This window comes from Leptonychotes weddellii, chromosome 3 (genome assembly GCF_054177405.1).
Source record: "Leptonychotes weddellii isolate Sample4059 chromosome 3, ASM5417740v2, whole genome shotgun sequence".
NCBI classification, from domain to species: domain Eukaryota; kingdom Metazoa; phylum Chordata; class Mammalia; order Carnivora; family Phocidae; genus Leptonychotes; species Leptonychotes weddellii.
The window spans coordinates 108,653,905-108,669,934 of record NC_138371.1 but is presented as its reverse complement, the minus strand read 5'-3'; the positions used below and the strand labels follow the sequence as shown (position 1 = coordinate 108,669,934).

Sequence of the window (16,030 nt, the reverse complement as noted above, 5' to 3'; positions counted from 1 at the left end):
GACAGAACTTCCAGTGTTTTGTTCTTTACTAAATCCTAAGAGGAAATAGGAGAATACAGGAAGCCTAACTAATCCAGCTTATATAAAATCCATTTTCTGATCCAAGCATAGCTAGCTATTTACGGCATTACTGTATTTGATGTCATTTTATTATATTAGTACTCTGAGGTTGGCACAGCTCTCTGGACACCTTACCCTGTATTTTGACACCCTGGTGGCCAAGACCAAAAGAACCAGATTGCCCTTTCTGCAGCTTACGTAGTGTTCTTTTTTCCTCCACTTCTGGCCTTTCTGGCTATAATTTGAGTATACATTTATTTTTTTGTGTTTTGTTCTTTGCTACCAGCAGTGTGTGTCGGCATTGGATATTAACATTTTTACACATTTCTCATTCTTTTTCTGAATTTTAAAGGTAAAAATAAATGCTTTGTTCTTATTTGCATCTCTTTGAGTATAATTGAGGTCAGTTTTTGGGTTTTGTTTGCTAATATATTTCGTCTGTAGGCTTTTTTACCGGTCTGCTCTGGAGAATTGTTTAATAGCATAACTGAATCCATATACCTCAAATAAAAATCTAATTATCTGAAATTATTGGCTGTAATTTGGGGAATTAGCTCAAAGCTATAAATCTGCACTGTAGTAATTCCAGTGCATTATTATTGTTTATGGAGGCATACATATTAATAACTCTAATAATGGCAACCTAAAATCAAGTTTAATGATTTCAAATTGATAAGAAAACTATGAGCACATAACCTGATTAGTGAATTCACAAAGGGTCTCTCCTGTTGTGGGCCTGACTTCTCATTGGCCTTTGGCTGGTATGCTGGAGCCAGTAAGTAAAGCCACACCACTTGTCCAAATATGAAGTATTTATGGTCATTCAAAAGGAGACACTTGGAAAGAAGGCTACTTGGTGTTTTTTTACTGCCGGGTTATCTTCCACTTCGTATAAGCCGCATAAATAATACTGTGAGCCAATTTGAAAATACCTTAGAGTCATTAAAATGGTTTAATTACAGACCAAAGAGCTAGCTAGCCTGTGCTTTTAGTTTAGCAAACTAAATGCAGTAACAGTGTGTAGCTTTGGTTTTCCCACCTGATACACACACACACACACACACACACACACGTTATTCTATTAAATAACTTCTTTGAAAAGGAGAACCGTATACCCTCAGGGCCTTTTGCTGTGCAGCATTTTGAGCAGTTTGAAGAGAAATACTCTAAGAGATTACATCAATATCACTATTAAAAATAATATAAATTTTAGAACATTATTAAGAGTAGGCATTTTCAAACAAACTGAGGGTTCTAGAGGGGAGGGGGTTGGGAGGATGGGTTAACCTGGTGATGGGTATTAAAGAGGGCATGTACTGAATGGAGCACTGGGTGTTATACGCAAACAATGAATCATGGAACACTTCATCTAAAACTAACGATGTAATGTATGGTAATTAACATACATAATACTTAAAAAAAAAAAAGAGTAGGTATTTTCAGTTTGATCTGAGTTGTCAGCGATTTATTCCCTTTTGGTTTTGAAGGAAAAGAATTGCAGTCATGTCTTGACTGCATTGGTACAAAATATATTTAGCTAAAGATTTGGTAGAGTTTACTATGTTGGTGCTATTTTTACAAAATCTAGCAACAGTATTTTATTTGGTCTCTGCTTTCTCTGAGTTTCACTGGCAACCACACATTTGTGAAGGGAAAATCTTCTAATTGTAGGATATTCCACAGCCCACATCACAGAGATGATATGAAGCTACATACTTGCACATGGCTATTGCTGGATTTCGGCCAGATGTTTGTAAAGTCATTTGATAGATGAGAATTTAAGATAGAAAAATAAAAACCTAGAGATAAGTGGCTTTTTAGCTGAATAACCAGAAATGATGAGTTTTGACTAACAGATCCATGTCAGGCTGGTTTTTTAGGAGCCACCTTGAAGTTCTGTTCTTGACCCTGTGTTATTCAACTTTTTAATCGAGGATTTGGATGGCGACCAAATGCACAGATGTTGCAAACTTGGGAGAATAGCAAGTCTGTGTGTGATATCTATGATATTTGATGCCTGAATTTTAAAAGATGTCAACAGGCCCAAATCAACAAAATTCAAGTTAGTAGTGCTCAAAACTGTCAACCCTAGATGAATAGGAAGGGGGAAGGCCTTCCTTAACATAGATTCATGTGAAAAAGATTGAAGGATTTGGGTGACCACAAACACCTAACCCAGAGCCTGCCACATAACCAATGCTCAGAGAATGTTGATTTCCCCCTCACTGTTGTTTCAGACAGATGAAGAGAGGAATTCTAATTGTGATAAATACTAAGAATTGTGCCAACCCCTTCCTCTGACTAGATGAAGAATGGAAGCTGGGTGTATTTTCTTAGTGATGTTACATGTCCAAGGTCAGTCACTGTACTCATTTCAGGGCCATAAGGTTTAGTAAATAAATGTTCTGTGAGTACTGAGTTACGTTTATTGTATTAGATATTACACTTGAGTGCTGAACACTTAAGAGTGAAACTGTAATTACCTGCTTTTCTTTGAAGTAAAAAATCACTGATCTGAGATCAGGTTGTGTATCTGGAATGTCCTTAAAATAAAACTCAGTGTATTTTTTCCAGCTTAAGTGTTTTTCATTTGGAAAAGCCACTTCAATCCAATAGAACTTAGTTTCTCTTCTACTAGAACTAGTATTTTATTAGCCCGTGCCATATGCTGTTGCTGTCTCTGCATTCTCCTCCTGGTCCCGTGAAGTGGAGAGTAAACCCATCTCACCTCTGAGGGGACACTCAGACATCCGTCCCACTAGCACGTGGCAGAACCAAGGACTCTGATTCAACACTATCACTGAAGCCTGAGATGCTAACTGCCGTTCTCTACTTCATGCTAGTCATTGTGAGTGAAGCTTAGGAACTGTGTATTGTACAACATCTTTGGAGTGCTTTTCTTTGTAAATAATGACTATGTCATTTTCCAAAGTTAGTTTCTTTTGGAAATAGTATATAAACATTTCTACAAGTTGAGAAAATAAAAGATCGTCACACTTTGGTCATAATTCTTGTCTTCCAGGTCAACAACTATAACATCAGCAATGTATCTCACAACTATGCCAGAGCCGCCCTCTCCCAGCCCTGCACCACGCTGCACCTTACCGTGCTGCGAGAGAGGCGCTTTGGGAACCGGACGTACAGCCACCCCGATGGGAGCTCTCCACGGGAAGAGGTCTTCCACGTGGTCCTTCACAAACGGGACTCTGGTGAACAGCTTGGCATTAAACTCGTACGAAGGACCGATGAGGCAGGCGTTTTTATTCTTGACCTGTTGGAGGGGGGGCTGGCTGCACAGGACGGAAGGCTGAGCAGCAATGACCGAGTGCTCGCCATCAATGGACATGACCTGAAGCATGGGACCCCTGAGCTTGCCGCCCAGATCATTCAGGTACACGCCAGATGTTCTTTCCAAATGCTCAGCCTTTATTACCGTATATCGATGTCTGTTTTCATAACATGAGAGTCCCCGGGATATTTGATATTTCATGGGGAAATCAAACATGGCTCCAAAATCCTTCAAAATGCACAATAGTATAACTTCATTACCGGTAGAATCCTTTCTGGAAAACTGTATCCCTATGGACGTTCAGCCTTGCTCTTTACATACAGTGAAGGCTCTACATTTTCACATGGGTTTTTCATTTGCTCCCTGGGCTCCGCCTAGGCCCAGACATAAAAACGGGGGTGTCCACATTTAACAGGTGAGATAAGCGAAGCTTGAAGGAGCTGTGGCTCCAAAGTTCTTACCTCCTGTCGTAACTTTCCCTCTCTGCTTCAGCTCCATACAAGTGGGGGAAAATAATTTTTTATTAAGAATAACTCTTTATCTCTATAGTGCCTTTTTTATAAAGCATTCAGAGCATTTCAAACACATCGTAACTTGTGTTCTTACAGTATATATACTGTTATTATTGGAAAAAAAATTTTTTTTCAATAAGAGCATTAATATAGATAAAGTAGAAAATCATCCAGAGCAGATCTTCTGGTTCTGTAACCTGCCACAGCATTTAACGATATGGGTATCTCCTACGGTGATAAAGTTGAAACAAAGATGTGTGTGGTTTTTTGTTTTGTTTTGTTTTGTTTTGTTTTTTTAAGTAAACACAAGAAAACACTCTTACATAAAGGAAACCAAGCATTAACATAATCGAGCATCAGGAATTAAAGTAGGTTGATAGTCACTGAGAAATGTGTATAGTAGACAGAATTGAATAACAAGATTTAAGCTACTGTGTAAGAAAACCCAATCTCAATCCCATTTAACTTACTCCTTTTCACAAATTTTTGGTTCATTATAACCATAAGAACACACACACACACACACTTGGCGCGCGCGCACGCACACACACACCCCCACACACACCCAGTAGCCATATTGCATTAGGAGGGAGATTCAGGCATTGGTCTCATGTCACAGACTTGAGGTTTAAAAAAATAGGATACAGATACCTTATAATATATATAATATCAAATATATTGCTCAAGTGTCTTTGTGAAAAAAACTAAATCTTACTGTTTTAGATTCTAAAAGTAACATGTACTGCATGTCTAATGAAGACAAAATATAGAAAATAAAGTTAAAATCACATTCAATCTAAACTTCATAAGAAAGCGACGTTAATGTTTTGGAGAACATCATTAATTTTTCTGTACAGGCCTGCAAATAAATAGGTACATATTTACATAGATACTTACACGTGCACTCATCTTGCACATTCTCAGTTTGCCAACCTTTCTTTACGTCAGCAGTGTTGTGGACTTCTTACCCTGAAAATAGACTCATCATGATAGAGCTGTATAGTAGGCATGTTGTACTAAAACTTATTTAATCATTCCCCTGTTGACCGACTTCAATGTTTTGTTTTCAAGTTTAAGACATTTTGCTAAACTTCCCTCTAGAAAGATCATACCAATATATACTCCCAGCAATAGGGCATGCCACTTTTTTATGAAATACAGGTATTGTCATTTAGGCATCCTGCATTTTTCAAAATCTTGACTTTAACAGAATTCTTTTGTTGTATTTGAAACCCTGAAGTGTTCGATGTGCTGTCTATTTAAAACTAGCCTAAACCGAAATGTAGAACCATCGTTTAAAGCTTATATGTCCACTTCCATCACATGCCCAGAGTTTTGTCTTTCAGGAAATCAAGAAAGATCAGGGATTTGTTTGTTAATGTTAATGGGTTTGCATAAGCAGCGGCCTTCCAACAAAGCTGAATTACTGATTATAGAGTATTTGGTGGTGGTGAGTGTTAACGCAATAAAGCAAACAATTCTGTACATTGAAATGAGATCACAAAGGGGCTCCTCACCCTTCACACTGTGTGATCTAATAATTGGAAGTGTCAGGATCTCAAATATCAGGATTCTAAATGTTCTACTTTGGCATTTACCCGTTAGATCAAGTCCCCAGACTCTGGCCACATGTGAAGTGTTACTCTTTCAGTTATTTTGAAGAATTATCTGAAACTGGTTTAATGAAATGCTTGAATAAGTAAATGATTTTTAATAGGGCCTTAAGTTTGGTTATCACTTGGGCCCCTGGGTGGCTCAGTCGGTTAAGCGGCTGCCTTCGGCTCAGGTCACTCCTGGGATCGAGCCCCACATTGGGCTCCTTGCTCAGCGGGGAACTGCCTTCTCCCTCTCCCTCTGCCCCTCCACCCTGCTCTTTCTCTCTCTCTCTCTCTCAAATAAATAAATAAATAAAATCTTTTAAAAAAATTGGTGTTCACTCATTTCCCAACTTGAGAACTGAAAAGGGAGTGATTTCTTAACATTATTGACTATAATCATGGGGGAGGGTTCTACTTTCCACCACAGCTTCTTGAAAGCAGGCTGTCAGATTTTACCGTAGGAATAATAGTAGACTTGAGAACTTGTAGTCATGACCAAGAATCAGCATCAAATAGATCAGGGCTGTACATTAAAAGCAAAGATAAAATAGCTTTAAAAAATACAATAGATGTGAATCTGTGTTTCAGATATAGATCTATAAATACAGATAATGGACCTCTAAATTCAAGGTGGTAGTCATAACCTCTAAAATAATTTAACATAACATTTATGTGTGTGTGCACGTGTGTGATATATATACGCACACAGTATGCAGTGTATATAAATACTAATCTCCTTTTACAGGACCTTTGTTATCATTCTTTTCAGGACTGTTTCAGCTGATATCCTATTTTTAATTTAAACCTGTAGCAAGCAGAAACAAAGCTGTACATAGTTTCATTGATTATCACTCTCAAAGTAGCCACCCTGGAATTTATTTCAGAAGTCACAAAGGGTTCTAATCCAGTTTTGAATCAGTTCTTCCTTTTATCTTCTTTCCTTTGCTCTCTTTCTCTCAGTGCCAAGGTCAGTCTTGCAGGGGAAAGAAGTACGGAAAGACAGTTACCCTTCAGTTACCCTTTGACTGCTTTGCTTTGGTTATGTCCTTGGTATTTCCAGGGTTAGGGAGGGCCTACCCAAGAGGCCTGTGTGTGGGTGTTTTAACTGCAGAAGTTGTAAAGCTCCTGAAATGAACTCCCTCCCCGCCCACACCCAGCAGGTGCCTGCAGTCACCACTCAGGTGAGGCTCTGGTACAGTGATGAAAGTGCACTGAAAATTACACTCCCTATAATTTTCTAAGTGAGAAGCATTGTTAATGACTGGTGGTTATGTATGTGTGTTTTCTCTAGGCTAGTGGAGAGAGGGTGGATTTAACAATTGCTAGACCAGGGAAATCCCAGCCTGGTAACCCTGTCCGAGACGCAGGAGCTCAGAGTAGCAGCCAGCATCATGCACAGCCGCTGTATAACAACAGACCCAGCTCACATAAGGTGAGGCGTTGTGTTTGCATGTTTTCATTCATCTACCCTCAAGGGTCCTTGTTACAAGCTGGTAAGATTTAAATGAGGGCTGTTACTCTGTTGGAGAAGGTGCACTCAAGTGTTTGGGAGGTGAAATGTGGATTGGGCTGCCTGGAGAGTCACTGTACAGTCTCAGTTCCTCAGCCAGTAGGGGTGGTTTCTTAATAAGAAGTTCCCTCTGCCAGGTGATGGATGAGAAGTATTTGATCTTCTAGAAGAACTTCTTTGTTTGGTCCTCCTTTAAAGTGGGATTTATCTTGGTTTGCTCATTCAAATGTAACAATTGGTTATGTGATTGAAAAAGCATAACGAAGACAATGATCGACAAGTCCATACTTAGCAGTTGGGCAGGTTGCCCACAACAACAGAATTCTCTATGTGAATATTAAGCATAAATCATACATTCTGATAGGGTACATGCAAAGCATGTAAAGCGTTTCTCTTTATGTTATAGCTTATAGGAATACTACCCTAAATCATTTTAAATTCCCTTATGTTGAGCTTTTTGCTGCATCTTTACTATTTCACTACTTTTATAATATATTCCTAGGTCATTTATCTATGCTAAGAATTTTGATGCTGTCTCACTTCAGATGTAGAAATCAGTAGAAATCAAAAAACAGTGGTACTTCACTGTGTTCTCAGTATTATTTACTTCATTTGATCTTTCATTTGAACTCAACTTCCACTAGGCCAGACATTTTAAAACAATGCTGTTTACCAACTGTGTGAAAATTGCACATAGGAAACTTCCTATAGTTTTTAAGTAGACCAATAAATAAGTTTTTATTTAGTAAAGCAATTTAATTTTACTTAAGGAGAATGACTTTAGAAGCTCATATTTAGCTTAAAGTGGATTCTTAATGTAAGTACAATTTGAGAGAGTACCTCTGGAATGTCACAGGTGCCCAAGAAAGCATCGCTTAAAGGCACAAGTGTTTTCGGCCCATTGGGTTTATCTGGTTTTCTGAGCTGAAGTATAGACTTGTCACTGGTCTTTGGTTCAGTTAATACTTCTAAGAAATTATAACCACAAACTTGTTCTTATTTTTGAACAGAAGATGAAATGTGTGAAGGAAACCTCTAATTTTCCTTTCACAATGATGGCTATGAAAAGCAGTTATTGTTTCGAAAAGGAATTTGAATAGGAGTTGTTCATATAGCTGGTCCTCGCTTTGCAAGTTACGTATATATACATATTCCTAAAGAATTATAATGTAAGGCAAAAGTTGATCATTGAATCTTTTATATCAATGAATTCTACAGTAATTTGAAATACGGGTGTCCGAAGACACTATAATTTTAAGACATTTTAAAAACTAATCATTTCAACATTCGTATAGAGAACTGTTTATCTCATTTTATTTGTTTTAGGCACATATATTTTTCTTTTTACTAATTCTTATTCTTTAATTTTATGTGGTAGTGTTTTAAATAGCGATGCTGAATTCTTATTCTAGGTACTCTACAAACCTGATTGGTTGGAACAACCACATGAAATGTACTTTTAAGCATTAATTTAACAATTTAATGTTAACATATAGCATTTGTTATGCCAAGTCCTGATTTAGAAAAATAAAGGTCTCCTAGGGAAAACAAACACAGATTCACCAAAAGAGCCTGTTCAGAGGATAATCATTGTTAAAAATTAAAGTGCACGTTAGTCTACTACTAAGCCTCTGCATAACTGCTTGGATAAACATTCATACAGTGTTTAGCCCTTAGAAGTTTCCGTGAAGTGTACCAAGTGTAATCTGTGAAGTTTTGCTAAGATGCATACATCTCAGCCATATAGAGGAATAAAACAACCACCTCTAATTGGTTAAATACCTGACAGCCAAAACTGTTGAAATAAATGTACTCACCGCTGAGTTTACCTGGATTGTCTTCATAATAACGTGGGTCTTGCCCAATTTTGAAGGATGCTAACATAGATGTCATAAGGCTAGCATACCGCCTTTAGCTGTTTACAGGTTTTCTACGAGGTCAAAATTCTAGGAACTCTAGGCTGTTGACTATAAGTAGTTCCCTTAATAAAATTTTAAGAGTATGGGTTACAGGACCAGAGAAGAGCAGGTGCACCTGCAGCTCCAGGGCTCGATTAACAGACAGGTACCTGTCCGCTCTGAAGTAGTGTCACTAAAGGAAATGTTATAGTTCTATAAATAGAATTCATCTAGTTCTATTGTTGATATTGTTAATCGTGTTAACAGTTATTATCTATAATATGCTCTTATAGTTGATAAGTGTTAGGAACCTTTTGAGACATTAACTTCCATGTTACATTTAAGGGGTTAGTGCCCTTGTAGTGTGGATGCATATAACCAGTATATACGTAGTGCATCGTGCTGTATGCACATACAGAAACCATATATGAATACATGTATATGTATATACACATACTATATATGTGTGCGTATATAATTTTTTTAACTTGAATCAGTTCAAATCCGAGTGTAGTCACATATAGCTGTATAGTGTGGGGCAAATCACAAAACAGCCTTTCTAAGGCTGTTCCCTCATCTGTAAAATGGGGCCAACAATAGGATTTACATTCAGGACCATTGTGAAGATTAAAATGAAATAATGCATGTAAAGCCATTTACCATGTAAATCTTCAATACATGGTAGTTACTATTGCTGTTTTAATGTTGATATTGCATATGTACACCTTGTTTTTTATTGCATTCTAATTAAAAAGAAAGGTGATGTTTTAAATTCTCCTTTTCTTCTAGGTGTGTCTCCATAAGTAGCAACAATAACTGTCAGTAAAAATTGCTTTTTCCTGAGAGCATAGTTTGTTGGGAATTTTTTCTCTTCATTAATGAAAAAAGTCAGTTATTTCATATCCTTATGGCTTTCCATGAAGGTTTTGAAGATCAATTTGCACCTGTTTCATGACTGAGCATTCTGATAATCCTCATTATTAAGAAACAGAAGATAGATCTGTAGCTTTTTTCTGGCAGTTAATGAAATCCTCACTTTACTTTTGTTCTATTCTGTCAACATTTCTTTCAAAGAATGGAAGAGAGAGATGGAAATAAAATTAATTGACTTGTCTTCAGAATCAGAATGCATTCAGAATAAATTCATTATTTACTTTCGTAGAATTGATCATATCTTGGAGCCCAAGATAATTACACAAATGATGTGCTTATTTTATTTTGACTTCCATATGTCAACAGTCCTGAGTTTTTTCCGTTCCATAAATAGTCATATGAAAATACAGCAGTCCAAAGTTTGACATTGTGATCCCCGGTGTTTGGTGTCGTGTTTGCACCATGAAGAACTGTGTATTACTTATATAGTAAGTGATTTTAAAAATGACTTTATCATTGCCATGGTACTTTTTCCTTCAGTTTACTTTACCTTACTTCAGCTATGTATTATGTATTATCCAATAAATTTTCCTCTCATGTGTTAGGATCTTACGCAGTGTGTTACATGCCAAGAAAAACACATTACTGTAAAGAAGGAACCACACGAGTCCCTGGGAATGACAGTGGCTGGGGGCAGAGGAAGTAAGAGTGGTGAACTGCCCATCTTTGTGACCAGTGTGCCACCTCATGGCTGCCTTGCTCGTGATGGCCGCATCAAGAGAGGTAAGATAGGGTCAGGACCAGTTTCGCTACATCTTCTCCCTTCATTCAGTTCATGTTTTAAAAAATAACAAGTATCTACAAAATTTTCTGTTAAACATGACTTTTTTTAATCCTTTAAAATGTCCCTTCCATATGTAAGTGTAAACCTCTCTATAAGGTTAGGAAAATGCCTAATGTGAAGGAAAGTTGCTGCAGTTTGATGAGGTCTCCATTATTTTCTAATGTTTACTCAGATCATTGGATTATTTTATGTTGGAAAAGACCTTCTAAAAGATTAACGCTTCTCATATCCTGGCAGACTGGATACTCTGAAGGACTATCTCACTAAAATAACAGATGTTACTTATATGATAAAGTACCTATGTAGGAGGGGTCTCACAGAAGAGGTAGAGTGGAAGACAATCTTTTTTTTTTTTTTTTTAAAGATTTTATTTATTTATTTGACAGAGAGAGACACAGCGAGAGAGGGAACACAAGCGGGGGGAGTGGGAAAGGGAGAAGCAGTCTCCCCGCCGAGCAGGGAGCCCGATGCGGGGCTCGATCCCAGGACCCTGGGATCATGACCTGAGCTGAAGGCAGTCGCTTAACCCACTGAGCCACCCAGGCGCCCCGAGTGGAAGACAATCTTAATAAAAAGGCATAGTTTTAGGGATTAACTCACTCATAATTTCACATTCCCTGCCCCCCCCTACCCCCCACCAGTACTGTACAATTTGTAGAGGTAGGGGTGGTAGTAGTGAAAAGAGCATTCTCCATACACTTGGTTTGTTCCTATGGGAAAGTGAGTCTTAAAAGCTATTTTTCTAAGAATGAAGTTGGATCCCTACCTCCCATCATATATAAAAATTAACTTAGAGTGGATCCAAGACCTAAAAGTAAGAGCTAAGACTTTTAGAAAAACACGAGCATAAATCCTCATGACCTTGGATTAGGTAATGGATTAGTCGGTGGTTTTCTTAGATATGACATCAAGACACATGCAACACAAAAAAGAAAATAGATAAACTGGACTTCATGAAAATCACAAATTTTTGTGCTACCGAGGACACCACAAGAAAGCAAAAAGATAGTGAAAGTGAAAAGATAACCCACAGAATGGAAGAATATATTTGCAAATCATTATATCTAACAAAGGACTCCTATCTAGAGTACATAAAGAATTTTTTTTTTTTTTAAAGATTTTATTCATTTATTTGAGACAGAATGAGAGAGAGAGAGAGCACATGAGGTGGGGGGGGGGGTCAGAGGGAGAAGCAGGCTCCCTGCCGAGCAGGGAGCCCGATGCGGGACTCGATCCAGGGACTCCAGGATTATGACCTGAGCCGAAGGCAGTCGCTTAACCAACTGAGCCACCCAGGCGCCCTAGAGTACATAAAGAATTCTTACAATTCGGTAATAAAAAAGACAATCCAGTTTTTAAATGAGCAAAGGATCTGAATAGACATTACTCCAAAGAAGATACACAAACAGCCAAAAATCACATGAAAAGATGCTCAGTGTCATTAGATATTAGGAAAATGCACATCAAAACCACTTCATACACAGTAGGATGAACATAATAAAAAAGACAGTAATATTGTAATATTAGCAAAGATGTGGAGAAATTGAAACTCTCAGACATTGCCAGTGGGAACATAAAATGGTCCAACTGTTTTGGGTAATAGTTTAGCGGTTCCTCAAAAAGTTAAAAACAGGGTCACCACATGACCCAGCAATTCTGTTCCTAGAGAGATGAAAATGTACATCTCACCCAAAAACTTATACATTATTTTTCATAGTAGTCAAAAAGTAGAAATCATCCATATGTCCACTACCTGATGGATGGATCAACACAATGTATTATTATGTCCATGCAATGGATGTTATTTGGCCATAAAAAGGGGTGAAGTATTTAAAAAAAAAAAAAAAAAGGAATGAAGTATTAACACAAGCTACTATATGGATAAACCTTGAAAAGATTATGCTAAGTGAAAGAAGCCAGTCACAAAAGACCATGTTTGGTTGCATTTATATGAAATGTCCAGAATAGGCAAATCTGTAGAGACATAAAGTAGAATAGTTCAAGTTTGCTCAGGGCTGGGGGCGGGGGGTGCGCAGTGAGATGGGAAGTGACTGCTAATGAATACAGGGTTCTTGGGGGGAGGGATCTAAAAATGATGTGTGACGGTTACACAAGAATGTGTTTGTACTAGAAACCAAAAATTGTATACTTTAAAATGAGTGGAATGAATTATACCTTCATAAGGCTATTTTTTTTTTAAAAAAATGTTATTTGCCCAATTGTGGAATTTAGGGTAATTTTATTTGTTTTCCAGGTTTTCTGCAATGAGAATGTTTTGTTTTCATAATCTGAAAAATCAGTGATGAATTGGGAGAGAAGGACTTTCCATAGACTTTCTTGGTACCTACAAAACTAATCTTTTCCTTCCTAAACTTTTATATAATCCTCATTGCCCTTTTTTTATTATATTACTTGGCAGGGCAACAAACACTTTTTTTTCTTCCTCAAGCAAGAGAAGATGTTCAAATCACAAGTTTCATTTCTTTGTGTAGGCCCAAGGATCTCTTCTCTTTAAGTATTCTTATATGTTCGCGCTGAGCAAACTATGTAGGGCTATCTTTATGTATAAAACTGCGTAACTATAAGACAGGATATATTACAAATTCATTTCTAAGAGCAAAGGATCAAATAATTTTTGAGCAGAAAAGAACTATAGAAATCACTGAAGCCCAAAGAAGAGAAATGAACATGCCCAGGTCCTGCACATAGCAAACCTAGGTCTAATGATTTGGACTTCCTGTCGAATCACAGTGCCTCAAGCCACACTTTTTCCTATATATGATGAAATTATCTTAAAGTTTTGAGTTGTTTTGGAATGTTTTCCATGAATTGGATTTTCCCTCGGTATCATAACAATGACAGAGAAGTGAAAAAATTACAAATAACAGGATGTACAGGGAAGATAATGACTTGGTAGCTCATCTCATTTTTCTTGTTTGTTCATTTGGACAGGTGATATATTGCTGAATATCAATGGCATTGATTTGACCAATTTAAGTCATAGTGAGGCCGTTGCTATGCTGAAAGCCAGTGCCGCATCCCCTGCTGTTGTCCTGAAAGCACTTGAGGTCCAGATTGTTGAGGAGGCATCCCAGGCCACCGAAGAGCAGCCCGGCACCTTCAGTGAGAATGAATATGATGCCACCTGGTCCCCATCATGGGTCATGTGGCTTGGGCTTCCAAGGTACTGACAACGTTTTGGTGGTTTCATGGAATAATCGTAGTGACAACCTTTCTCAGTGTGTAACACGGTAAATTCACTCATCCAGGGGGGAAAAAGGCCCTAGTCAGAGATAAAAGTGGCAATGGCGTATCAAGTTACAAAAGAAAATGGTATTTTTTTCTTAGAATATTATATTTTAAAAGGTAAATTTAAGGGGTGCCTAGGTGGATCAGTTAAGCATCCAACTCTGGATCTCAGCCCAGGTCTTGATCTCAGGGTCGTGAATTTTTAAAAAATTAAAACATTCTTTAAAAGTTAAGGTAAGTTTAATAATAAGAACTAGGCTAAGAAGACTTATTGTATCTGTTTGTAAAAATGAATAAAGCCGTTCTGTCCATTCCTATTACGGTTCTCAAGTGGACCAGCCATGTGCAGTCTCTTGCTTTAGAAAAGCTGTCATTTACCACCGTGCATTCTGATACGTGCTTAGACTTCATGTGCACTTTTCACCAGAAAAACCAGGTCAAAGTGTGGGGCCTTTCCCTACTCCAGAAGCTTTTCCAAAACCCCTTTCTTAATCTTTTTAACTCTCCCTAAAAAGGCAGGATGTAAAATTTGGTTTTTATTGGACGTTTAAGCCAAACCATTGGTGTTCAAGAATAGGTGCCCCTCACCACCTTAGTGAAGAATTCACTGCTTCGGGACTGTCACCTGCCAAGACATTCTGCAATTGGTCATTGTCTGGTCCTGAAAGTGCAACCTCCTGAGGGTTGTGTAATTTGGTATTGAGACAGGAAGAATGTGTATTACTGTCTTTGTTTCCAGATCACTTTAGATTCTTAATGTGTAGAGGAATCCTAAAACTGAACTATGATGAAACATTTTGACTCTTGAGCCAAGTATGAAAATGACTGATTTTTTAAAATAAAAATATACAATAGGAATGCCAGTTTCTGAGCCATCTAGCTTCATTTGGATGTAATTTGTAATAACTAGCAGTTGTATAGTTCTGTATGATTTACTAAAGAAAAGTACTTTCACATAAAGAATAGCAGAGAAAGCAAGGATGAATGGAATTCATTTGTCAGTCATCTAACTTTCTGACTTGTCCTCTTGGTTGAAAAAGACTAAAAAGGCCTAAAACTGTAATAGACTTCATGTCTCAGGGACCTGTAGGGATCGATTCAAATGGTTGCTAAGAAACTGCAGACGTGCTACCTAATGGTGAGGTGACAGCCATCAGAGGGAACTCATTTATCTTGTTAAGTACTCAGCCCAGTGCATTGACCTGTCACTTGAAACCTAGCGTGTCAGGAAGGCCCCCTCCCACACCAGTGGGTGAGAAGTGGTCTCCCCTGCTGCGCAGTGGCCGCGCACATGCGCAGTGGCCGCGCACATGCGCACCGCTGCTGGTGGCCAGGCAGACCCTGGCGCTGTGCCGCGCTGGGGCTCCTTATCTGGTTCTCGTTACCTCGTCTTCCAGGCTAGCTTTGCGGTCGGCACTTTACCTCTTGTCTTCAGAGCATTTTCGGGTGTACCAGGAAGACTAATGAATATTTCAGATGAAAAATACACAGGAGAATAAAATCTATTTTGGGATCCACCCGTATCAAAAGAGTATCTGTCAATCAACGGTCACTATCCTGTGGAGTCTTGGGGGTCTTCTGTTGTGTGCAGACCTGTATTCACAACCACATGTCAGAAGGGCCACGTGTCAGAAACCTCCTTTAAGCAGGTTTCACATCACATACGGTAGCAGCTCTGCTCTTTCTGAAAAGGGAGGTTCTTCCTCTGCAGTTGGCTAGGGCTGTGCCAGACAAAACAGTTACTTGTTTTGTGTTGTGTTGTTTTGATTGTTTTTTGCAGAAGATTCAGAATCATGAAAATAACCTCTGTCGTCTCTAAAATACCAGGCTAATGCCTGGGACCCTGCTCTATGCCAGAAGCCTTTTTAAAAGCCCTTTCTTACTGGTAAGCTAAGAAACTGGACCAAATTAAAAGTTCTAGCATTTCATATATCGCTTACAGAATTGGCTTTATTAAGAAATCTTTTTAATAGATTAAAAGCAGGAAACCTTGCCTTAGATGACTAGATCCAATTTCATCTAAAAATGAAAGATACTTCTTTCATATAAAGAGAGATTTTTTCTATATCATTTAGGTGGGGTTTTTTTCTATTTTTATTTTTAAGTTTTTATTCATCAAGCTCTAACGTGTCACATCCTCCAACTGACAGTGGCATTTTAACTGAAGCGTCTCAGTGTCCCTGGTTAAAAATAAAAA

General features: G+C 38.1%; 1 protein-coding gene across 7 annotated transcripts in view; it reads left to right on the top strand.

The window, feature by feature from the left end:
- Nucleotides 1-16,030, top strand: part of LNX2 (ligand of numb-protein X 2) — an 81,156-nt gene that overhangs the window by 61,610 nt on the left and 3,516 nt on the right. For 6 of the 7 annotated variants that reach the window (XM_081814762.1, XM_081814760.1, XM_081814761.1 and 3 more), the window contains 4 exons: nt 3,083-3,451; nt 6,751-6,891; nt 10,346-10,523; nt 13,537-13,768. In XM_081814762.1, the coding sequence (XP_081670888.1) occupies nt 3,083-3,451; nt 6,751-6,891; nt 10,346-10,523; nt 13,537-13,768 (920 nt within the window). The remainder of the gene's footprint in view (nt 1-3,082; nt 3,452-6,750; nt 6,892-10,345; nt 10,524-13,536; nt 13,769-16,030) is intronic. The other variant, XM_081814766.1, reaches the window with a different exon arrangement.